This window comes from Onychomys torridus, chromosome 20 (assembly GCF_903995425.1).
Source record: "Onychomys torridus chromosome 20, mOncTor1.1, whole genome shotgun sequence".
In the NCBI taxonomy this organism is placed as follows: domain Eukaryota; kingdom Metazoa; phylum Chordata; class Mammalia; order Rodentia; family Cricetidae; genus Onychomys; species Onychomys torridus.
In genome coordinates, this window is record NC_050462.1 from 40,598,179 (window position 1) to 40,623,676 (window position 25,498).

At 44.6% G+C, this 25,498-nt stretch overlaps 1 protein-coding gene across 3 annotated transcripts in view; it reads right to left on the reverse strand.

Moving 5' to 3' along the window:
• Nucleotides 1-12,709: 12,709 nt before the first annotated feature.
• Nucleotides 12,710-25,498, reverse strand: part of Srgap1 (SLIT-ROBO Rho GTPase activating protein 1) — a 270,798-nt gene continuing 258,009 nt past the window's right edge. For all 3 annotated transcript variants that reach the window (XM_036169672.1, XM_036169674.1, XM_036169673.1), the window contains exons 19-22: nt 22,427-22,607; nt 21,508-21,642; nt 21,035-21,374; nt 12,710-14,335 (exon numbers count right to left, since the gene is read on the reverse strand). In XM_036169672.1, coding sequence (XP_036025565.1) covers nt 13,958-14,335; nt 21,035-21,374; nt 21,508-21,642; nt 22,427-22,607 — 1,034 coding nt within the window. In that variant the 3' untranslated portion in view covers nt 12,710-13,957. The remainder of the gene's footprint in view (nt 14,336-21,034; nt 21,375-21,507; nt 21,643-22,426; nt 22,608-25,498) is intronic.

The following is a 25,498-nucleotide window of genomic DNA, read 5'->3' on the forward strand; positions in this document are numbered from 1 at the left end:
CCCTCCCTGGGCAGTGTTTTATCACAGCAACAGAAAGCAAGCCGGAACACTAACCTCAGCTTCTCACTCTTCTGGAGTCTTTTAAACTAACAGCTAGGTTATCAGCAGCTCACTTTTTGTTTACATTACCCACTCGGTCTGTTTTGCCTGTCATCAGGAACGCTGATTTCCTCTATATTCTCCGAAGACACTGATGAGAAGAATCTGGGGTGTGTGTGTGTGTGTGTGTGTGTGAATGTGTATGTATGTGTGTATGTGTGTGTATGTGTGTGTATGTGTGTGTATATGTGTGTGTGTGTATGTGTGTGTATATGTATGTGTATGTATGTATGTGTGTGTATGTGTGTGTATATGTGTGTATGTGTGTGTATATGTATGTGTATGTATGTATGTGTGTTTATGTGTGTATATATGTATGTGTGTGTATGTGTGTGTATGTGTATGTATGTATGTGTGTATGTGTGTGTGTATGTGTGTGTATGTGTGTGTATGTGTGTATGTGTATGTGTATGTATGTATGTGTGTGTATGTATGTGTATGTGTGTGTGTGTTTGTGTGTGTGTATATGTATGTGTATGTGTGTGTATATGTGTGTATGTATGTGTATGTGTGTGTATGTGTGTGTATATGTGTATGTATGTATGTGTGTGTATGTGTGTGTGTATGTATGTATGTGTGTATATATGTATGTATGTATGTGTGTGTATGTATATATATATGTATGTGTGTGTGTGTGTGAATGCAGGTGTGCACATGCCAGTCCATGCATTAGTGTGTGTGTGTGTGAATGCAGGTGTGCACATGCCAGTGCATGCACGTGGAAGTCAGAACCTTTCTAGAGCTCTCTCCTTTCACCATGGGTGCCAGGGGTGGCGCTCAGGTTGTCTGGCTTGCACAGTCTGATCTTTCCCCCTGCAGAGCTATCCCGAGGAACCTCCTCTTTTCCTTGAACTTGGCATGAAAGCGTTTGCTGGAAGACAGGGATCCATCCTGCCCAGTGCTTTCCTCCTGCAAAGAAAACCTGAGTACTGACATTAACTTTAATTAGAATCAAATTGTGATCCAAGCAGAAATAGAGGCCGTTCTAAAAATGCCCATCTTGTGAGCGGCGTTAGGAATCAGGCCTCCATCAGTGCTGTGAAGTATGTTATGTAAAGGACAGAGATTGGGGTGAGGTGGGGCACAAAGGGACCCTGAAGTGAGCGGGAAATCTCCCAAGGCCTCCCTTCAGTGGGTGGGGCATCTGCTGTGTCTCCTACCCCAGTGATAATCTCTCTCATCCAAACCTTAAAATAAAACTTTATTTTCCTTTTTTCAAAGTTAGTAATTTTTGGTCAGTACTGAACAAAACAAAACAAACAAACAAAAATAAACCAAGGAGGAGGAAATGGTGGCTAACAGTCTTTAGCATTGGAAGATAGTTGCTGTGAGCCAAAAGGTGTACACCAGGATATAACTGCTGAATCTGTGGTTATATCTAATGTTTGGCTCATTTGCAGTTAACAGTTCCAACAGTGTCTTGGGAGTAAGTGAGGTGATGTGTTTTTCCTTCTTCGAGGTTTATTTATTTGTTTTAATTGTCCTTGTTCCTTGGAGTAGACAGTTTCTTTCTCAAGGGCAAAATAAATCTCCACCCTAAAGCTTCTTCCTAGCAAAGATCTAAGACAAATGTGGATTTGAGGAGCTGGGAGCAAGGAGACTGCTGTAACATGTAAGAGCCACGTCACACACGGGTCCACACCATGTGCATTTTTTTTTTTTTAAAGGAAAAGGATGCCTGTATTGACTATCAAGGTCCAGAACTCCGAAGGGAGTCTTGCTTCTCGGTGCATGCAGAAGCTTAGCTCTGGGGTGTTAACTCTGTTTTCTTCAGTTCATTCCAGATTCCTTAGGAAGAAGCCTGGGCTTTCAAACACACGTCAGTGCTTAAGTTGACTTGAACACATGACAAAAGGGCAAAGGGACAGAGAACACATTAATAAGGCGATGGTGTACCTTGCATAGTTTAAAATAGCGTTACGTTGTAAGTCAGCTCTCCAGGGCTTTCCCTAGCATATCTGGAAAGGAGAACATAATCTCATTTGGTCTGCCTCTTGGACTAGGAAATAACTGTCACCACTAGGTGTGAAGAGGGGTCATTCCCGTCACCCGGTAGGCCCAGTTACAGGCAGGCATTAGTGTAGGACTACCAGTGGAACTGGGAGGCTCAGTCGTGTTTGCCTGTGAGCCTGTCTTTGTGTGGAACGGTCTGTTTTGGAGCACAAGGCCACTTTAGCCCCCGTGTCTGCTTTGGGGGCAGGGACTTTCTCCAGTTCCCGGCTTCAGACACAGCCATCAATGGTCAATAACTACACAGCTACAGACCCGCGGTTTTTAAAGCCGTGGTTGAACCCGTGTGAGAGGGCAGAAGAACCTAGGAGTACTGATGTGAGCAACAGTGGAGATGCTAGCAGGGAAAGAAGGCAGGCAGGCAAGAGCAGCTTTTCCCTCAGCCATACCTCATATAATACAGGCTACGGATGGGAGGTGCTGGGGAGGGGATCCTTCTCCGGGTCAACTCCACATCTGCCCAGCAACAACTGTCTTAGTTGATTCGAGATCCAACCACGTTGACAGCCAAGCTGACCCATCTTAGCAGATCTGACTGTGCTTGGCAGCTGGAAGTTGGGGCCCAGCCACTTTAAATACGACATCAGGGTCACTCACACCACTCTCGTGGGTGGTGGCACTTGTCTTCACAGTGACCGATACTTTTTTCCATGTCTAGAACTTTCTGGAAATCATTTTGCACAACCCTTACCAAGCATCTTGCAATATCGACCCAATTATAAAATTCTTTGTTCTACATATATTTCTCAATTTCACCGGCCTTTAAAACTTATGGCCTGTGTTTATCCTCGATATGAATTTTATTTTTGAAATCTCATTTATTTAATGTAACCCACTCCTAGAGTCCAAAGGTGATTCTGGGAACACAGAACCGGATACACTCGGATGGACCTTTTCTCTGTTATGCTCTGTGTATGTATGTGTGTGTGTATGTGTGTATATGTATGTGTGTATATGTATGTGTGTGTATGTGTATGTATGTGTGTATATGTATGTGTGCATATGTATGTGTGTGTATGTGTGTATGTATATGTGTGTATGTGTGTATGTGTGTGTGTGTATGTGTGTGTATGTGTATGTATGTGTGTATATGTATGTGTGCATGTGTATGTGTGCGTGTGTATGTGTGTGTGTGTTTGTGTATGTGTATGTATGTGTGTATATGTGTGTGTATGTATGTGTGTATGTGTGTGTGTGTATGTGTGTGTGTATGTATATGTGTGTGTATGTGTATGTATGTGTGTGTATGTGTGTATGTATGTGTGTGTATGTGTATGTATGTGTGTATGTGTGTGTATGTATATGTGTGTGTATGTGTGTGTGTATGTGTGTGTATGTGTGTATGTGTATGTATGTATATGTGTGTGTATGTATGTGTGTGTATGTATATGTGTGTATGTGTGTGTATGTATGTATGTGTGTGTGTGTATGTGTGTGTATGTGTATGTATGTATATGTGTGTGTATGTGTGTGTATGTATATGTGTGTGTATGTGTGTGTGTGTGTGTGTGTGTGTGTGTGTGTGTGTGTGTGTGTTGCAAGGGAGTGGACCTCACACATGCTGGATAAACACTACCACTGAACAATTTTCCCAGCCCTAAATATACTTTTTGTTAATAAAAACATTGAAATGACACCAAGATAAAATAAAACATTTTCTCCCACTGTTTGTTTCTAAATGCAAAAGCAATTGAATTCAATAAAGCAGGTGTAAGTTCTGGCTGGGTCGTTTCAGTCCATGTTTATTGGTGATAATGAGAAGGAGGAGGAGAGGGGAAACCGATTCAGCATCTGGAAAAAGTTGGGTCCTAAGCCATACAACAAGGAAGTGTCCTAAAGCCCCCAAACTCGATTTCAAATGGGAAGGTGGAGCTGACCCTGGGAGGCATTGTAGGTCCAAGAAGTAGTTAGGTCTCCATAGTTTCTCCAGCCTCCCACCACATGGCTGAGAGACCTTTCCCCACCCAGCAGAATGGAGATGAACTCTCTGGAGGGTACGGAGCAGAGTGTACTAGTAAGAAGCAAGTTAGACTGCCATTGCAGAGACCCACAGTCATCATGTGACTCAAAGGAGATACTGTTATGTAACAGAGTTTCCGATCAGTTCTATTGACAGGTACTTGACATAGCAATACTCTTCACTCCGATAGTGGACACAGTTCAGTAGGTTTTAGTAAACTGAAAGTTCTGAAACTTTGCCGGCACTAAGTTTCATCACCTTAAAAAAAAAAAAAAAAGAAAGAAAGAATCCTGTATCTATTATCCATTGTTCCTCTTCCCCAACTTCCCTCCCCATGTCTGGGGACTTGAATCTATCCTCAAAGTGCTTGGGTACTTTAGATACCTGTGTAGGTAGAATCATGGGTATTTATCTTAATATTTAATGACTGGCTCATGTAGCATAGTATCCTCAAGCTTCATTCACAGTGAGACGCACGATAAGACTTCCTTTTTGAAAAGCCGGAATAATCACCCATCTTATAACATCTTCTGCTACCCAACACCTGGTGTGCATGTGTGTGTGCCTTCTAGGTCTGGCTTTCTGTTTGGGATCAATATGCAGAAATGAGAATATGACCCTATGAAAGCTCTTGTTCAGTTTCTGTGAATTGTCCATGCTGTTTTCCTACTTCATCTTCCCGCCAACAATGCCAGAGTTTCCAGTTTGCCTGCATCCTTGACAAAATTGTTGTATTTGTGTGTGTGTACATGATGGTGACTCTCCTAATAGACTGTGGGGGCCCAAATTACTCAAGGTCAGAGAATATGAGCTTACTTTACCCAGTAGGGCTGCATAATGGGATGATTTGGCCACAGGTGCGGTTACCAGGTGTCTTGAAGGATCTATACTTGGCTGTACGTTGTGCTTTGATCTTGAAAGGGGGAGGTCTTTTGCCTCACCCCTTGGCATATTATAAAAAGCCCTTTAGAATAAACCTCAAGGCGGCTGGGTATTGACCCCCCCCCCCCCCAAGCTATCCTGTGTCTCTGCCTATATTTCTATCTAATCCTTCTTCATTCCTCTCTCCTCCCGGACCAAGAACCCTTAGGAGCTGGACTCCCACAGTAGTCAAGGGGTGATACTTCATTCTGGTTTTAAAAACAGAGTCATGTTCTTGCTTGAAATACCATCTCAGTACGTACTTCCAAGTCTGCCCGGTCACTGTCCCCTCATAGGCCTTGTTTTTAATCTCTGACTCCTCTGGCCTGAACCAGTGACAATCTTTGATCCTCAGCATCTGTGAGTGTGGCACTGCATCTGCGTGTGGCATCCCTTTTGCCCCAGTCTTCCACGTCTTACATGGCTAGGTTCTTCTCCTTATGCGGTTATTAGTTCAAATCCAACAGCTTCAGAGACGACATTCGAGTGGCCCCATGTAGACGCTCCCTCCCAGACGGTCTAACCGCGTCACCCTTTTCACTGAGGGTTTTGGTTCCGATAGCAGTCATCACCGGACACGAGCTTGCTGACTTATTTCTTGCCTTGGTTCATGCTTTATAGCTTCATGAGACCGGGGAACATGTGTCTTGTTCACACTTTATGCCCAGAAGAGGGACAAGCTTGAAGGAAAGATGTGCAATGGAAGCCTGGAGGGAGTAACTGGAGGTGGGGGAGTCTGGGGAATGCTTTCTGGAGAGGGTAGCATTTCAACTGGGGCTTTGAAAGGCGAATGACCACAGGAGGCTGAGATGCAAGGCCCAGGACGAGGAATGGAAACATGAGGGAAACACACAGCACAAGAGACGTGCTCCCTGGTCCCGTGAAGCACACTCCCTATTTAGAGAGGGGACCCAGTATGTCTGAAACTAAGGCTTCATAAAAGGTGATGGTGGATAAGGCGCTGGCATGGTGGGCAGAGGTGGCAGACCGTGTTTTATTTACATTCTTCTCATGTACTATTCTGTTAGCTGTGTGTTAGCTTTATGGGATGAGACCCACTATCCTGCAGTGGGAGCTGTGTACGGCTTCTGAGTGGAACCCAACTCTCTTACAAGTGTCAGAACAGCAGCCTCCCGGACCAGGAGGCTGGCGATCAAATCCCGACCATGCCATGAGCTAGCTCTTGGACCACAGCAGCTGCCAGCTCCTCTGTGTCCCAATTTTCTCCTCTGTAAAGAGGACAGCAAGGATGGTAGATAGTAGCTTGCTCTCTCCCCCCTCTCCTTCCTCTTTTCTATGTCAAGCCTCTTCATACAGGTTAGCTTCGTATTTATGTAGCCCAGGATGGCCTCAAATTCAAAGCCTCAGCCTCAGGCATGCTGAAGTACAGGCATGAGCCACTACACCCAGCTTTTTTTTTTCTTCTTTCCTTATCATTGTTTTCTTTCTTCTTCTTCCTCTTCTTCTTCCTCTTTCTCTTCCCTCCTCTTTTTTTTTTCCCTAGACAGGGTTTCTCTGTGTAGCCCAGGCTGCCCTGGAACTTGCTCTGTAGACCAGGCTGACCTCAAACTCATAGAGATCCGCCTGCCTCTGCCTCTTGAGTGTTGTGTGTGCCACCATCACCCCGCTTTTTGGGGGGGGGGCAGGGAAGGCTTTCTTGTGGGGATTAAATGAATCAACATCAGTAGGGTGGGTTTGACTTTCAGTATGTGTTAGCTATTACAATGTAACATGTTTAAAACAAAGTCCGCGTCCATGTGTTTCCAAAGACTCAACGTTGTTAAGCAAGATGAACAGGATGTAGGCAGCTGCTCCAAAGGAGACCTGATGGGTACAAGAAGTCTGTCTATGTCCCCATAACAGCTGAGGCAAATGGGAAGCACAGAGCTGAGGTAAGGTGTAGATAATAGAAAGTACAACAGTTTGGGTGGGGGAGGGGAGGGGAGCAGTATGCTTGGCATGAAAGAAAATAGTTTTGGGGTCTGCTGAGCTGAAGATGCCCAAGGAAAATCACTGTTTCTGCTGCCCAGCCCAAACAACAACAAGACTCAGGCAAGGTTTAGTACACCAAGGCAAGCAAGAAGGGGACGTGCACGCTGGAAACGTGGGTGTGCATATTAACGAAGATTGGAGAGGGGTGAGGATAGAGTTCGCTTGGTAGAGTGCTTGCCTAGCATGCAAGGAGTCCTGCGTTGGATGCCTAGCACTGAATAAACCAGGGGTAGTGTTGCATGCCTGTAACCCCAGAGTGAGAGGGACCGGGGCACTGAGGACCTTCTGTCAGGAAGAAAAACGAAGACCAGAGAATTTATGTTGAACAAGGTATTTATATTAAGCAAAGCATACTGCTTAAGATTCCAGGGGGCATGGTCTCTCTCCTCCTCCCACATGCTTACACACACACACACACACACACACACACACACACACACACACACACACCTTACTCCCTGCTGGAGAATGGGCAATGCCTTTCACAGAACAGCTATTTTTTTTCTACTGTAAAAGCAGGTTTTCTATCTGCTATTTAAAGAAAGACGGCCGAGGAATTGATGAACTTCATGGTGCTTATTTCCCAATGTTATAATCTGAAATCCAAGTAGGGATCGAAGAGCCAGGCATGGTGGGTCACATGTTAGCCCTAACCAATAGAAGGCTGAGGCAGAATTACAAGTTCAAGCCAGCTTGTGCTATACAGCAGGACCCTGTCTTAAAAAGCCAACATAACAAAACCCAAAACCAAACTAACAAAATGGTGATAGACAACCCTTGGAATGGGATTTGCCATGGTCTCAGGCTTGTTGGGATATGTTTAACACTCCTAAACCAAACCTTGGAAAATTTTCTTCCCTGGGATCCCTACTATGTAAGGTATAATCTTAGTGGGTGCAGGCATGCTAACTGACACACCTGGTATGGATCCCAGAAGGACGGGTGGAAATGGGTGTGCAGTCAATTGCAGCAGGCTGAAGTGATGGGTAGCTTGATGAGGAAGACGGAGAACAGGGTGATTTTTCCAGAACAATCTCCCAGTCTCATTTGGACATTTGTTCTTGGTGAGGAGCGTGTGAGTCCAATTTTCTGCAAGGAAAGTGGGCACTGAAGGCAGGCACCCAACAGAAGTATCAGGTGAATCCTACAGTGGTTTCAGTGGCTTTTAGCATGAGTTCTTGCCTCCAGATGGGAACAAACCCACCTTACCTTTGGGTGGGCCTTCTAACCGACAATTTAAACATCCTTCCATCATGGTCTGGGAAACAATTTTAACTGGTGGGATTATCTATTTTTCATTCATCTCTCTAGGTTTAATGACTTTTGCATATAAAGCCCAAAGCTTAACTAGGAAGCCCGCCTGCAATAGAGTTCTGTGTAGCAATAAAAATGGAAGAACTTTGCTGTGGATATCGCTCTGTGTAAATAAAGTTCTGATTGGCCAGTGGCCAGGCAGGAAGTATAGGCAGGACAAGAGAGAAGAGAATTCTGTGAAGTAGAAGGCTGGGAAGAGACACCGCCAGCCGCCGCCATGAGAAGCAACATGTAAAGACACTGGTAAGCCACAAGCCATGTGGCAAAGTACAGACTAGCAGAAATGGGTTAATTTAAGATAGAAAAGGTAGATAACAAGCAGCCTGCCATGGCCATACAGTTTCTAAACAATGTAAGTTTCTGTGTGCTTTCTTGGTTGGGTCTGAGCGACTGTGTGACTGGCGGGTAAGAGAGATTTGTCCTGACTGGGCCAGGCAGGAAACTCTAACTACAGAACTTGTAACTTAACTCTCTCTCTCTGTTGTTCCGTTTTTCCCAGTGTTGTGGGGACTGGACATGGGCTTGTACTTGTTGGTAGATCCACCACTGAGCTGATTCTCCAGTTCCCAGCCTAAAATTCAAGAAGAACAACCAGATATAAGAGCTGCAGGAGTCCTCAGTGGGCAGTCAAACTGGTGAAATCAGCTATGGTGTGATTCTTCAGCACACTGGCTAACAGTGGCTGGTGTGCTATTTCTTGTTCTGGGTGGTGGACACCCGGCTAACTCAGTCAGTAGAGCACAAGACTCTTAATTCCAGGGGTGGTGGGTCCATGTCCCATGTTGGGCACCAAATGTAACACAAATTGCTAGTTTTGGTGCCTGTCCTGGATCCTACTCTGTAGCCCAGGCTGGCCTTGAATTTACAGAGATCCGCCTGGCTCTGACTCCCCCATGCTGGGATTAAAGGCGTGCGCCACCACCACTGTCTGATGAGAGACCCTATTTCAAACAAAACAAAAAAAGGTTCAAGTTTCCCCTTCTTCAATACAACCCATTAGATTCCTCTCTAGGGGAGCAGAGCGAAAAAGAAAGGGGACATTTTAGAGTCACAGTAACTCAGGAGCAGACAAAAGTGGCCAGAACTATCATATTTATTATAAAGCTACACCTTGAACAAACCCAACCGTATACTGAAGCCTGGAATGGTACATGCCAAGAAGTACAGTACTATACAGAAAAGTGCATTGTCACCACAGATTAACAAAACATTTCCTTTTCTTCCAGTAAAAGCATCCCTGTTCTCCTCACCTCAGAGAGGAGAGCCAGGATTCTAGAGCAAGTGGGACGGGATGGCAGGCCGTGGTGTGAGTGGGGGTCATGGTGGGAAGAAGCCTGGGACAGATGGCAAGGAGCTACTGTGGGGTGAGAAAGGCACGGTCACATCTCTGAGGGTCACAAGACAGTCTGATAAGCCACATGGATGCAAGACACACAGGACTGGGCACGGAGGCGCAGGGAGACATGGCGGTGGGGTGTGGTGGGGAGGCTGAGAGCAAGTGGAGGGCATCTTGGAACAGTCCGGTGGGTTGGATGTAGTGGGCGACAGTACAAAAGCAAGGCTAAAGTTCTCTAAGATAGGAAGGCACTTTCACATGTACATACTACAGATGTACATTGACACAATTAGGTAACCGTCACAAGCAGGAAGCTACCGGTACTACCACTGACCAAACCCACGGGGACAATACTGATTTGCATGACGTGGGCAGGAGTTACCACTAAGAACGCAGGGGAAGAGCACTCTCCCGTTAACACAGCCACCTATGACACTTGGAAATATCCACAATAACCATCACACTACACACAGAACTTAGGTGAACGCTCTAAGGAAGGGCACTCACAGACGCGCAGTTTATATATTTTTCTTTTACTAAGTTTCTAAGATAAGCATTTATGGAACCCAGTACAATTATTTAAACATACAAAATTCCCTATATAATTTAAAGATACAGGTATCCATTTAGATTATACCACTGAGACTTTTTAAATAAAGGATACCAGGATGAGTGAGTGAAAGCAAAGCTCAGCCTTTGGCTTCTCTGGCTTCGCTATCTGCGCCAAGGACATCCTGATGCAAGCCTGATGCTCCAGCCCAGCTGGAGCTTGAGGGGGGGGGGGGGGGGTGGGGCTCTGAAGTAGAGGGGTTTCTATTTGCACATGGGTAGAACCTTCAGATCTAGGCTCTCTGTGACTCAGAGTCACAGTGGCAGATAGAGAGATGGCATCCCAAATGCATTTCCTTGCATGTATGGTCCTTTCTGCTGTGTTCAGGAATAAATATCAACCCAAATCTGAACTCTCAACGGACACAATCCCTTTACAGTTTTAGATTTCAGATGTTAGAACACAGTTCCTTCAGTTTGCAGACATCAGAGGCTGAGCCATTCCTAAACGCTGAGTCCACCAACCACCACCACCAACCCAACTCTTTCCCCTTCGTTAAATTTTAAAGCCACTTTAGGAATGGCAAATACATAGAGACAGAAAACTCAAGAGAGACCATCCGACCCTTGGGAGTCCTGGATCCATTGATACTTACTCCTGACTATGGTAGAAGAATAAGTGGGACCTCACTACAGATTATTCCATGGATGGCTCACGGGGCACCAAAGTCAGATTATGTTGTGTGAACGCAAGGAACACTGTTGAACAATGGTGTTGATCTGCGACAAGAACTTGTGCTCCACAGGGTGCCCTCGACAGTTTGCAAGTTTCCTGGGACACTCTTCAAAAAATGTGCAGTTAGCCTTCACAATTCATCCCCAACTCACACTGAAGGGCTTTGCAAATCTGCGCCTGGGCTCTATGGAGCACGCGCACGCGCACGCGCGGTTCCCCCAACCATGGATATTTTGTGAATGTGGAGTCAGGTATTGTTGTGGACTAGAATCTGCCCATCTGATGATCCTCTCCCTGAACTCTGTATGGACTCCCAAGATCTGGGAATTGAGGAGAGGTCAGAGCACCTCAGGGTTCATTTCCTCCTTTCCTTGTGCCTTCCTGCTGTGTGCTACCTCTGTGGCTTACAGCCCGCCAGGGTGACCTGTCTCAGTGACTGTAGCTCTCAGGTAACTCTACTGACAGTTTTGAGGATCCTTTGGGGGACGCCTGATCTGAAACTATCCTGTGCACGGCTGGAAGGGGGCCCACGTCAGATGGGAAAATGTAAAACTGTGGGTTCATTGGCTAAACAAAGCAAGGCTAGGTGACTGCTCCTTGGAAGGTTATGCTTTCATTTAAGAGACAGAAGTCAGTCTGGAAATGTCTGCAGGACTACAGGAGAGAAGATGGAGGAAAAATAAATAAATAAAAGGATGGGAGGAAACTGGGAGCCATTTCCTGGAGGAAGAGGCCCCAGGGGGGTCTACAAAAGCCTGTCCTTTGTCCTTCAAGGCAGCAGAGTCCTTATCTAAGGGGCAGAAAGGCATAGATGGACACATAGAAGACAGTGGACACTGGGGTAGGGGACTGCCAGAGAGCTGTTTTGAAGGAAGCGTTTTTTTTGTAGGAGTAAGATCGGAAAAGTTAAAATTAAAGCTTAAGAAAGGCATTTACAAATAAATTCAAAAAGGCTGCTGCTAGCTTCTTAGACCTGCAACTGGCCTCATCCATCAAAGGAGGAAAAATGGGTTTAAGAATCAGTATTGTTTTCTAATAAATGGTGAGTTCATTTAGGAGATCATAAACTTCCAAGGGAGCCAGGGTGAGTTGTTTAAAAGGCTCAGTGTCCAGCATAGCTCAATCCTGGCTGGATCTCTACGGTTTCTTTTTTAACATGGCCAAAAAGTATGGTTCTGAAAATTTTGAGTTATTTTTCCCTGTGTAGTCCTAGCTGTCCTGGATCTTGCTCTGTAGACCAGGCTGGCCTCGAACTCAGAGATCTGCCTGCCTCTGACTCCCAAGTGCTGGGATTAAAGGCGTGCACCACTATTGCCTGGCAACTTTGAGGTTTAAAACTTAACCATACCTGGAAGTAGCTGGGGGTGGGGCATATGTCTTCAATACATTTGTGAAATGAGGAGAGTGACTCTGTAAGGGATATTCCATCCTTTTTTTTTTTTTTTTTTTCCTGTAACAGGATGATTAGATCAGCAAACTGAGGTAGCCATCAATCATGATCCTGATTTTAGTACAGATCTTAATTTGTTGCTGTGTGAATTATGGTCGATGCTGTGCTACTGAGGTGGGCACGTCAGTTTGAAATTAAACCTAGAAGGTAATGCATGGTGTGTGCAAAGGGCTTTGTTCTGAGACATCGGCTTGCTTCATGAGGAAGTGCAGCGCTAGTGTAGACATCCGCTGCTGCTAGAATGGTGATTTGTACCTTAGTAAAAACAATCGTGTTCAGGATGATGGGGGTGGGAGGATAATAGCTCAGTGGTAGAGTGTGTGCTTAGCATGCGAGAGGCCTCCGGTTCAATCCCAGCACCAAACAAACACACAATCTACCATTTTCTTTTTACCTAGAGGAAACATATAGTAAATATATGATAAAGAAAAATGACCTTGAGCTTAAGTGTCAGAGGAAGAAGTTCTTGATTGAGTCCATTTGACTATCTGAGTTCTGTAGAGGTCACGGGCAAAATCCCAAACAGCAAATCAAACACAAATTGGACAAGAACAGAAGTCATGGTTCTGAGGTACAAAACTGGGAAGAACCCACCCCGGCACCATAAAGGTCATCTTCCCATGGTGTCCTGGCACGGCTCTCACTCGGTACCGTAGCCAGATCTGGCTTGGCTCAAAGAGATGCGGGCAGCAGAGCTGGGGGTTCAGTTTTAGGACCACTGGGCCACTGTGGTGTGAAGGAATCAAGGTGATTTCGTCACAACAACAGTGAACCAAGGATTCATTTCCTGTTTGTTTTTTCCCATTGCCATACAGAGGAACGTGGGCTTCTAGGGAAGGTCGAGATATTTCTTAGGCAGTTATTGAACAACTTTGCAGGAGTCTGCAGGGCAACCAGAAAGTCCTTCCTATTCAAGTCCTCTGTAAATGTAGGCGGTGGACTTGGGCATCTCCAGGACCCGATCACGTTCTTGGAGGGAGTCATGTCAACAGCTTTGGAAACACGGTCTCCTCTGCCTTTTCCTAGGTTCACGTTAAGCCATATCTCAGTTTCTTCTATTCTCTTGCATTGAATCTTTAACCCAGATCCAGGGAAAAGACCCTTAGGGAAGGGCTGTCATTGAATCCCTTCACACCATGGACTGAAGGTCCTCCTGGAGCCTCCCTCTGTGACCTTTAACAGGGGCTGGACCCCCTCTGGATGCTCTTCCCACAAGTGTCACAGATAGCGGCAGGCGATACTCCAGTAAGACCCGGGAGGCGGGTTCTCTGGCTTGCAGGACACTTACCTGGGCCACACTAAATCCAAAGCCATATACCATGTGGAGCTCGGTGTGGCCTGGGTGACAAGGGGCGCAGCATTGGATTTTCAAGTAAGTCTAAGTGTTTCTATTGTCTTTAAAATGACCTGTGTCCAGTTATTAAAAAAGTTACAAAATACAAATGCCCATGTTAACTTAGCTAGTTCCAGACAGCGTTACATTCGACAACATAGGAAAGTCCAAAGATCTCCAGTTATAAGCGCAAGACTAAGGAACGCCACCAATCCATCTCCACCTCTAGACTCCCTCCCCTCACCACCTCGGGTTTTCTACATCGTGCAAGACTTGTCTGTGGGACCCTGGGAAGGTGCGGCGGGCCCTACGGTAGGATTTGTTTTTGGAAGAACAGCAGGCTTTGGCCTTAGGGCAGGAGGCTTCAGCTGCACGCCCATCCTGGGCGCCACCATCGGCTTGAAAGTGCTCATGGGATCACTGGAGGAGCTCGTGCTGCGGCGGATCTGAGGCTCCGAGCTCCTGAGGGCCACATTGTGCAATGGGCTGAGAGGTTCCATGGACGCCGCAGGGGTGGGCGAGTTTTTCACCTGCTCCAAGGTGTCCAGCACGACATCGGGGGTATGCTTCACCGTGCTCTGTCTTTCCAGTTCACGGAGTTCGTTCAAAGCAGTGTTCATGGTCTCTTCGATATCCTATTGAGAAAAAAAAAATAGGCTCACAATTGTAGAAACAAAGTGAACAGACGGGCAAATGAACATGAGTATTTAACTTTGTAGTCTGTAGAGTGTGTACACCGTCAGCTTAGGCCTTTGGTGTGTTTCTGTATGATACTTAGAAGCAATGCACATGGAGTCACAGGTCAAGCAATTACCATTCTGAGGTACCAGGCAACCTACTGAGGTCTCTTCTAACTTGTATGGTATTGATCAGAATTCTATTTCGTGTGTGTGTGTGTGTGTGTGTGTGTTGTGTGTGTGTGTGTTCATGTGGGCATGTGCGGGCCCAAGGTCAACCTCAGGTGTCATTCATGAGGTGCTGTCCATTTTCCTTTTGAGAAAGGAGTGTCTCACTGTCCTGGAACTCATTGACTGAAGGTAGGCTGACCAGCCAGCAGACCCTAGGGGTCTGCCTGTCTCTGACTCCCCAGGGCTTTGTTTACAAGCGCACACCAGCACACCCCGATTTTTAAAGTTGGTTCTGAGAATGGAGCATCCATCCTCCTGGAAGTGTGTCAAGAACTTTACCAACTGAGCCTTCTCACCAGCCCCTCTTGAGATGTATAGAAAAGTAAAAACTGGGGGCTGGAGAGGTGGCTCAGAGGTTAAGAGCACTGACTGCTCTTCCAGAGGTCCTGAGTTCAATTCCCAGCAACCACATGGTGGTTCACAACAAGCTGTAATGAGATCTGGCACCCTCTTCTGTATACATAATAAATAAATACATCTTTAAAAAAAACTGTTTATAATAACCAGAATTATTGATATGAAAATTTAGTCAGAAATTTGCACATATTTAAGGAATTCTGTGTGATGTTTACATGTATATTCATATATATATATATATATATATATATATCACATGCACATAAATGTGTGTGTAATGATGTACATCCATTACCTCATCTGTTTATTACTTCTTTGTGTGTGGAACATTCAAATTATTTTCTAATTGATAATATTTAAATATTTGATTTTGACCAATTGTGGTGGTTTGAAAGAAGATGGCCCTCATAGGGAGTGGCACTATTAGGAACCTCCAGCTTGCCTCTATATGATCCAGAAAGCCCCATTCCGGTCTCTCTCTCCAAACCCCACCCACTCAGTCTCCGAACAAAGGAAAGGCACCAAAAAGCCCAGTTCACAATCTAGTTCTTAGCAGCTTCTTCCCCTGAAGTTGCCAACTGCCCAAGTCCCTGCCTGAACACTCAATTTTGACCAGACTTGGGCACAAACCCAGCTTATGGCGGACCCATCATCACACCTCACCTATAACCCATAAAAACTCCCTGCTTTCCTTTGGGGATGCTCCTTCTCTGGCCCCGATCCCCGGGACCAGAGAACCCGTCTAGGAGTTGCTCTCAATAAACCTGTTGTTAATACTTCTCCATTTCAGCTTGATGTGGCTTACTGTGCTGTTGGCGGAGAAACTTATTATCGGGAGACAGAAAACCTATTAATTTACCTTGAAAAATGTATTGCTATTTACTGTTGTGTTCTTTTGCTTTGACTGGCCTCACTCAGAAGCCCCATCTCGAATTCCTGGAATTCATTCTGTGGTTTCAGCGTAGTCTTGTACTGTGACTCACTCACTCTCTCTCTCTCTCTCTCTCTCTCTCTCTCTCTCTCTCTCTCTCTCTCTTTATTCCACTTACTGGATTCTTGAGGTGTTTGGGTTTTGTTTCTTGATTTCTATATCTCTTTGTTGATTTTTATCACTTAGGCCATGAAAGGCTGTATTTTCTTAATTGTCTTCTCTTGTTCTCAATTCTGTAAGGGCCATTATTTTGTTTTCAAGGCTGTGAATTTCCTTTTCTTTAGGGTCTGCTGATAAGAGTTACTGTGATCCCATCCCCTTTGTATTTTGCTGGTCCCCCCTTTATTGATGGTATCTGTACATCTGGTGCAATATTCACATTTTCAGATTTTATAGGTTATTTATTCTTTGCAGAGAGGCCTAACACCTGTTGTTGACCTTGACTCTAGACGGACCGAGGAATGTGACTCCTGTGTACATCATCTATAATCCTTGTCAGCGATACTTCTGATGGCATCCTTGGTCCAGGATGCAGGTGTTTGTGACTGCAGTGGTTGATGGTTTCACTGAGGGGTGGAGGCCATTACCTGACTGGCTGTTGGAACAGCATGGGTGTATGTAGGCACTGGTTGTTGCCCATGGCTCTTACAGGGGCCGGGGGCAGAACTGTGCCTGGCTGTCTATAGACCAGCGTGGTATATGTGTGGGTCCTATGGGCTGTGAGTGGGTTGGACTGATAGGGACATCAGGATGCTGCCTAGATGGCTACTGGGCCTAGGCTCTGAGCAGCCAGGGGTATGGTGCTGCAGCCCGTCAGGTGACCATGGTAGATGGCAGCTGAGACAGAGAAAGGGAGGAGATACTGTGTGGTTCTGGGCATTAGAGAGGACTCTCTAGCAGGAGGATCCTATGTCACAGCAACTTAGGTCACCGTGGCTATATGTTACTATCCTGTGGTAGTACAGTTCTGTGAACTCTGGGAAACTCTCCCTACCGTGCTGGGGGATATGCAAACCCAGGTACTCTCCCAGTCAGTCAGCAGCAGTAGCCACAGGGACTTCCCAAGTCAACTCGCCTTCTCCCATGAGAAGTCCATCTCAGCTCTGAATCCATTACAAGGGGGAGACAGGATATGAGCTGACTAGTTTTGTGTCCACGTGACCCAGGCTAGAGTAATTTTGGAAGAGGGAACCTCAGTTGAGAAAATACCTTCCCTGGAGTGGCCTATGGGCAAGCTTGTGTAGCCGGTTCTTAATTAGTAATTGGTGGAGGAGGGCCCAGCCCAGGGTCGGGGGTCTTGGGAGGAGCAAGCCGGTAAACAGCACTCTGCCATGGCCTCTGCATTAGTTCCTGCTCCCCTGGAATTCTTGCCTTGACTTCCCGGGATGCTGGACTACAAGCTGTAACATAAAATAATCCCTTTCCTCCCCAAGCTGCTTTTGGTGTTTCATCGCAGAAACAGAAGCGGTAAGACAGAGTTGGCGAGGCGGCACGCCTCACTTTCCTCTAATGCTGTCTTCCCCTTAGACTTGAAAATCCACAGGGGCCATGCCACTTCCCCGAGGAGCACATCAGGACACTTAGTCATTTTAGTTGGATGGGTTAGTTACCTATTTTTTCTCACGGTTTCCTCTTTTTTTGGGGGGGGGGCAGGGACAAGTGACAGGTACCCCCATTTTGTCATTTTCTCATGTCATGAAAAACCTGAGGATCAAACTGAAGGCACACTCGTCATGCCTAAGCAACAGAAGCTTGTAAAGGAAGGAGCCTTGCGCATGCGTGCCTGACTTAAAAAGAAAAAAGAAAAAGAAGCCAAAGTATGCACAAAACCCCTGCCAGATCTATAACCTTGACAAAGGCCACTGCGCTCTTACACAGAAAATCCTTTAGCAAGGACATCGATTCAGCAGGGACATCTGCCTGGCAACTGTCTGTCCAGCCTTGGATGGACACCAGCCTTGCCATTTATGAGTCCTTGTAGCCAAGGACGACTCTTCCAAATAATGTGGTCCTCTTCTGCCTTCCAAATGTTTGTGTCTCCACCTCTTAGGATATGTTCCCAATTTACTACAGCAACACCTTCCTGAGCAATGTCTCTGCTTTTCCCACACAAACACCATCATGCTTTGAAGAACGTCTCTGGTTGTCATTTTGGCGGACTATATAGAAACATGAAATACTTTTTGCACGGTGGTAAAATTCTCTGGGGCTACCATTGTGCGATTCGCCCTTGGACTGGAACACTGAGCAAGGGCTGTCTCTCAGAAGGATGGAGAGAAAGCGCAGCTCTAGCATGGACATCAGTTAATTGAATCGGTACTGCTCTGCCAACGCACACTTTTAACTGCTGAATTGATGGAAATCCACAAGTGGGCCTAGAAACATTTCACTGTGTCTTTTGCACAGTCGTCAACTAACATTCATACAAAGAAGTTCTAGTGGTCTACTGCACAGTAGGGCAGCTATAGTTCAGAGTTACATAGTTTATAAAGGGAAACTAAGTGAGCGGCAATGCTGATGTGGTAACTACACATACCTATACCATATTATTATATTACATCCTATAAACATGTAAAGTGGTTATATCAACAAAGAAAAAGAATTAAAATTGAATACATTTAATTAAAAAATACTGATTTCCTTATATTTATCACTTACGTTATCAAATATATTATCATTAATCCAGTTTAGTATAAAGGGAGAATTATATTATCATTAATCCAGTTCAGTATATAGGGAGAATTATAAAAATTTATTTCAAAGGGCAAAGTGTGTCCCATTGAAGGACTGATAAAGATAATGCATGCCTTCTCTCCATATGTATATGAATATATATTCATAAAAAATGGAGTACCATTCAGAATTGAAAAGAATCTTGGCAAATGCAAAAGTGTGCACCTTGTGCTATATGGAATAAAATAGTCACAAAATATAAATATTATATGTGTCTACACATTTGAGGTATGTGAATTAGTCAAATTCACAGGAACAGAGAGGAGATACCAGAAGGACTTGGGGACCTCTGTTTAATGAGTAGAAAGTATCACTTGTGTAAAGTTCTGGAGAGTTATTTCATAAGAATAGAAATATTCTTTACTGAACTTGGTTAAGCAAAATTCATGAGTTTTTTTTTTTTTTTTTTAAAACCAGAAGTTCAAAACAGGCAGTGTTGAGATGGGGTGAAAAACCTGCCATGTTCTGACTGAAATGCTTCTTCCATTCATCCCCGGGACGTTGGCCATGCACCTGGACCACAATCCTTGCTCCCTCACAGTGTAACGGCCTCCCTTGTCCTTCCCTACCGTATGGCCAGCACCTTGGGAAAACAGCAGCATTCAACCTGTTCATCAAGAAAGCCTTTCATAGACCCTGCAGAGTCAATGCTCAACACGTATTTGCTAAATGAATAAGCAAAGACATGACATTAAATTACAGTAGCCAATAAAGAATAAAGCCCATCATGATATGATGATCATCTGTAGACAGCACGCTCTCCCAGTCTATTCAAGGATCCCACTGACTTGCTCAATCAAAGGACTTGTATGTTTTTGTATGGACATCACTATGACATGCTCCTTTGGGAATCTTTGAAGGCTGGAGATGGATAGACAGAGCTAGAAGCTGTTTTGTGAGGGCGACATAATACTGACTTTTCAAACAATTACTTCCGTATGTGATTTCCTTTACTGTTAAACACAGGGATAAAATCCAACCATAAAAACCAATTATTTGCTTCAGACAGAGTGTATAAAAACTGGTTGATCTGTTGACTCTTGTCTTTATGATTTACAATGAAAGGATTTCCTGGTCCTGGCAGTGAAAGGGTTAAATAGTTTCATTATGTCTTTTTACTCTTAAGCTCCTAAATCTGTCTCTAAACCAAATCACATTTCACCTCTTTATTACAGCAGTGACGTTCGGGGGTTCTCCAGTCATGACTTTCAGCTATGATTAAATGGAACTGGTTCTAAAAAGGTCTTGAAGGGCCTTGCAGAACCCTCTAAATAGAAAAACTCAAAGGTCAAAAGCCTCTTTGATTTTTGTGGAGAAATTGCTCTATACTTAAAATTCATTTAATTGTTTACAAATGCCTTACACTCCTCAAATAGCCTGAACTGCTATCCAAAAGTCTCTGTCATATCATTAGGATACTTAAAATAGTTTGGGAATGGGATTTTCTTGTTTCTCACTCATTATTGAGTTGCTTAGTCTCAAAGCGTTGGAGAGCTGGGAGATGGTTGAGATTACTCATGTCCAGGACCAAATCTATCCACTTTCTCTGTTGCTAGGTGACAATTTCTGGACCAGAGGGCCAATGGTGGAATGGGGGAAACTCATCCACACTGCTTTACCTCTGCTTTGTCCATTCTGTGATCACTAGAGATGAACCATAGAGCCCTTCTGTGAGGTCAGTGTTGGGAGGGAAGAAGAGAGGTATAGAAGATCCAGCATTACGGGTCTTGAAATGGCTAGCCATTATTGATTACATTATTTATTGATGGATCTATTGGTTGCCAAGTTGAGAGTATCATCTTTGGTCTATACTAATTGATTCTGTTTCTGGGCGTTCTGTCCTGTTTTAACCATCTGTCTGTTCTGCAAGCTTTAGAGTGGATATGCTCTGTTAGGAGGTCCTTATTCATTCAGTGTTTTCCTAGCTGTTCACCAGGATGGGTATGAATGACCTGGCTCCTCCATTTCTGCCACATCTATGTAAGTCAATACGAATCTAATACGCCTAGAATCTAATCTTCCAGCAGCAAATGGATCGTCAAGAGATTCACGACCAAGCTTTAAATTAGTCAGTGAGTCGACTTCCTTTGTTTTCTTTAGTTATGGCTATATAAAAATATAGTTTGCACATTTTTAAAAAAAACATTCCCTTATTTATTATGTATACAGTGTTCTGTCTGCATATGTCCCTGCAGGCCAGAAGATGGCGCCAGATCTCATTACAGCTGGTTGTGAGCCACCATGTGGTTGCTGGGAATTGAACTCAGGACCTCTGGAAGAGCAGTCAGTGCTCTTAACCTCTGAGCCATCTCTCCAGCCCATAGTTTGCACATTTTTAAATGTTTCGTATGGCCTTCATCACACTTAAGGACTTAAAACACAACATCCAGTTAGAAGCACTATACCTGAGCAATTGTTTCCGGGTCCAGGGGCTTGTGGTCATTGAAGCTGGAGTACTGTCCTGATGACGTGGACCTCCTGATAGGCGGGCTGTCAATCTTCTTGAGGGAGTCATGCCGGCTGATGTTGGTCAGGCTGCCATGGCCCGGCCGGCGCCGCCTCTCAGGACTGTCGTTATTGAGGCCACGATTTTGCAACAGACCCCTGGGGTGACTGGCTAGGTTTGGGGAGCCCAGGTCAATTGAGGAGTTGGAAAGAGCATGTGGGGGATGGAGGGGACAATGGCCGTCACTGGTCCTGCCAGGGCGTCTTCCTGGAGGGGGTGGTTCTCCTCTTTTCCTTTGCCTAGACGTTCAGTGAAGAAGAAAATAAAACAAAATCTTACGGCACTGGGAAATACTTGAAGGCTGACTATATGACTGCTCCTCATAGCCCCTGCAGAAAGGAGGTCAGGAGCTGATGACCAAATGTCACTCACCTTGCTAAATAGCCGTCAGAATGGCGGTCAGTGGGAGAGTTCATGTCCTTAGATGAAGACTTGTCTTCGGCGACTGGCCCACTGCTGGCTTCGCTGTCGGCTTTTTGGCTCAGAGTGTCTGAAAATGTATCATCCCTGAAACAATGGGAAAGCAAGTGAGAGAGCCTTTGGCATGATGAGTGTGGGGAAAAAAAATAAGGGATGGCATTTGTGTAAGTCTTTCGTTAACTTCACTGTCCTTGGTTTGTAGGTTTGGGGTGTGTGTGTGTGTGTGTGTACATGTGAGTGCAGATGCTATGGAGGCCAGAAGAGGGCACTCTAGCCCCTAGAGCTGAGGTACAGGTGTTGGTGGCTCACAAACTCAACCTTGAATGTCTTCCCAGCACCCTAAAGTAGATTTTCATTCTAAACATAATTATGTTGCAAGAAAATTTCAGGCACACAAAAGAATAGTCATCATCTATAACACATTACACCAGCCAAGTGTGGTGGCACACACCTTTAATCCCAGTACTTGGGAGGCAGAGGCAGGTGGATCTCTGTGAGTCTGAAGCCAGCCTTGTCTACACAGTGTGTTCCGGGACAGTCAGAGCTCATAATTTTGAAAGCAACAACAAAACGCCCCACTACACCAAGAGGCAACTGTGGTTAAGATTTTAGGAAACAGCTTTCAATACTTTGCTCCTGTGTCTAGAGTACCCATGAGTATGTGCATATATTCATTATTACATTATGGATAACAGGCCCCTCTGTTTAGTCGTTTAGATAAACAGGTTTATTCAATTGTCATGTACACACTTCTTATTTCTAAAGCTATGTATGTCATTAAGTGTTTCTATTCACTTTATATGGTGTATTTCTCCTTTCCTTTGGAAGTGACTTACTCCACTCGGGCCACTGAAAGGTCGGGACTACTCACATGTCCTGCACCACGATGTACTGATGAGGCACAAGCCCATCGATCCCATTGTGTCTGCCTTCCCACCAATCCTCAGAGGCGCGGTGATACAGCAGGAGGGATGCTCCCTTCTTGAAGGACAGCTCTCTAGCAGACCGCCCAACATAGTCAAACTTGGCTATTGCTTCAATCGGCTCACACTCTACAGAAAAAAAAAAAAAAAAAAAAAAAAGAAAATGCAGAGGGATGAGGAAGTCAGGAAGGCATGATGCTTTCTCTGAACGGTCGACATGAGGCTTTAGACACAGGCTAAAAAGGGCAACCAACACATTGGAGGCAATAAGAAGCAGTTGATGGAGGGAGGGAGGGAGGGAGGGAGACAGAGAGAAAGGGGAGAAATACCTCTAGCTGTCACCAGTTTTCTAGGCAAAGAAAAATTATACACTAGGTCTTAATTTCCTCAACCCCTTATTTGAGATACAATGACAGTATAATAAAAAGATTTTGACTTTGCAATATGATATATAAAACCTCTCCTTGGTTGTAATACCCTCCGCAGTGGTTCTAATCTTCTTTTGACACTGATGGAGTATCCTTGCAACATGTTGGTAGCATTTATAACAGAAAAAACATAATTCCAGCAAACAGGCTTTATTAAATTAAAAAAAAAAGATACACAAAATCATGATACATGCGATTAAAACACATTTATTCTCCTTGTGGGCTTTATTTTTGGGTATGAAATCTCAAAATTAACATCAAAACTCAAGAAAACTTTCTTTCACTTCATAAAGATTTTAGATTAAATTATGAAATGTTCACACACTAGATGGCTGTCTATTTGAAGTAATACACAGTTTCAAAAAATGTTTTCTGGGGATCAAGAAACATGGGTGGGAGAGACTGTGACAGAGTAAAGAAAAAGTCAGACCTCAAAGATCGCAGACTGTACAATTCCATTCGTTCAAATGACATAACTGTAGATAAGCAGAACAGACCAGTGGCTGCCATGGGCTGTGGGAGGTGAGGGATGGGGGAAGTCGTTGTGGTTATAAAGGGTAGCAAGAGTTTCCTTTTTAATGGGAGCTGCCTTGATGCTGCCTGTGATTGTGGTCACCTAAATCTGTACATGTGATAAATGACACAGCACTAAGTGACCCCACACACTCTGGTGCAATGTGGACGTGGTCCATGGCCTGTGCTGACATCAGTTTTCTGCCTGTGGCATTGTACCAGAGGTATACGCAGACAATATTACCACTGGAGGAAACAGAGATGTGTACACATATCTCTGTTATTTCTTAGAACTGCAAACAAATCTGTAATATCGGGGCAGGGTGGGGGGGGGAGAGAGAGGGGGAGAGGGGGGGAGGGAGAGAGAGAGAGAGAGAGAGAGAACACACCATCAAACTCTGGGCTTAGGATGAGAATCCAGCCCTGCTTTAGTTGTGATTAAATACTAAAAGGAGAGGAGGATCTGTCCTCAGTAAATTAAACCCCTCTAAAGGGTGCTTTGTGGTTTAGCCAACTGTAGAAATGTCCTTCATTCAAAGCCTTTCTCCTCCCCCTCTCCTACCGGCCCCTCATTCTTGTTCCAGCTGTCCAACAGGCGTGACTGGACATCTAATGAAAAGTAAGTGGAAATGAAAAAGACAAGGAGTGTATGCTTATAGGAACATCTGTATAATTAACAATGCCTCATTTGCTAAAACCTGGGCATGGGATAATTTCACATATGCTAGAACATGCAGCCAACGCGGTGGGGTCAAGCCATCTCTCAACAGTTCAGGAAATTGCTTTCTACTTGTCCTGATAACACATCTACTTATTTGAAAAGCTCATTCTTCCCAACATTCACCACAGTGTCTGTTGTACTTATGGATAATAACAGTGTGAGAAATTTGGGGATAAATAAAGCTAGGCTTCTCTCTCACTTGATAAATTAAAAATTCTCTGGGATGTGTAAAGCAGAAACAAGAAAAGCAATGAACATCAAAAACCTTCATGGGAAGTGTTTGTGTCAAGTACAGCAAATCATTTTAAGAATGTGTTTGAGGTAAATATTATGTCATCATGCCCAACCATAACACTAGAACCTGTGTGGAAAAAGGTGTAAGAGCTTTCAGAACAGCAATGTTTGTCTTTTTAGCATCTGGGTAAAACTTTGAGATCAGATGTTCATGCTTTGGGTATTTGTGACATGTCCCCATGGCTTGTGTTCATGGTTGGATGGCATTGTTTTGGGACACTGTTCTTTCTTTAATGAAAGAACCTTCTGTATATGGTGCCTGCCTGGCAGATGTTGACCTGTAGGGGACAGGGCCAGGGAGTTATAGGTAGGTGAGAATTCTCTCTCTATACAGAATATCAGCCAAATTCTCTGCTTCCTGAATACCAGGGAAGGCAGCTACCCGTCACTCAGGCTGCTTCCCCTGTCTTCCCCACCACAATGGACCATATCTCCTGAACTCTGAGTCAAAAAACCCTCCCGCTTCCTCAAGTTGCTGCTTTGAGAAATTCTGTCAGAGCAAAGAGAAAAGTAACAGCATGCCACCTCAAGTCACATTTTATTAAGGCTTTGCAAACGGGAGTACTATTAAATATTTATAGGACTTTCCATTTAAATGGAGTGACCCTTTGTTCCAAATTTCCAGAGAAAGAATCAATCCTGCTTGATCTGAGATGATGAGATATGAAAATCTGTACTCCAGTTTCCCCTGGAGGATAGAAATAAGTCTGTTCATGGAGTAAAGACATGCTAATTTATTAAAAGTAACTTCACGATATAGAATTCGCAAGCCGACATGCCCTTATATTTTTTAATTAAAAAAATGAAAAGCTACCATCAGAGGACAGGAGATATAATCCATGCACGATGTGTCAAGGAGAAAGGGAAAGGCTCATCATGCTTCTTCCATGCATGCAGGGTTACGATGTTAATGCCGGCCAAAGGCTCTCCAGAGCAACATGTATATTACATACACAAATAATTTTAGAATCATGACCTCTGTGATTGTCACATCTTTTTGTTATTGCTTTTTCATGGAACGGGCACCAGGAGTACAGACCACGGGGCAGGGTCTGTAAGGATGG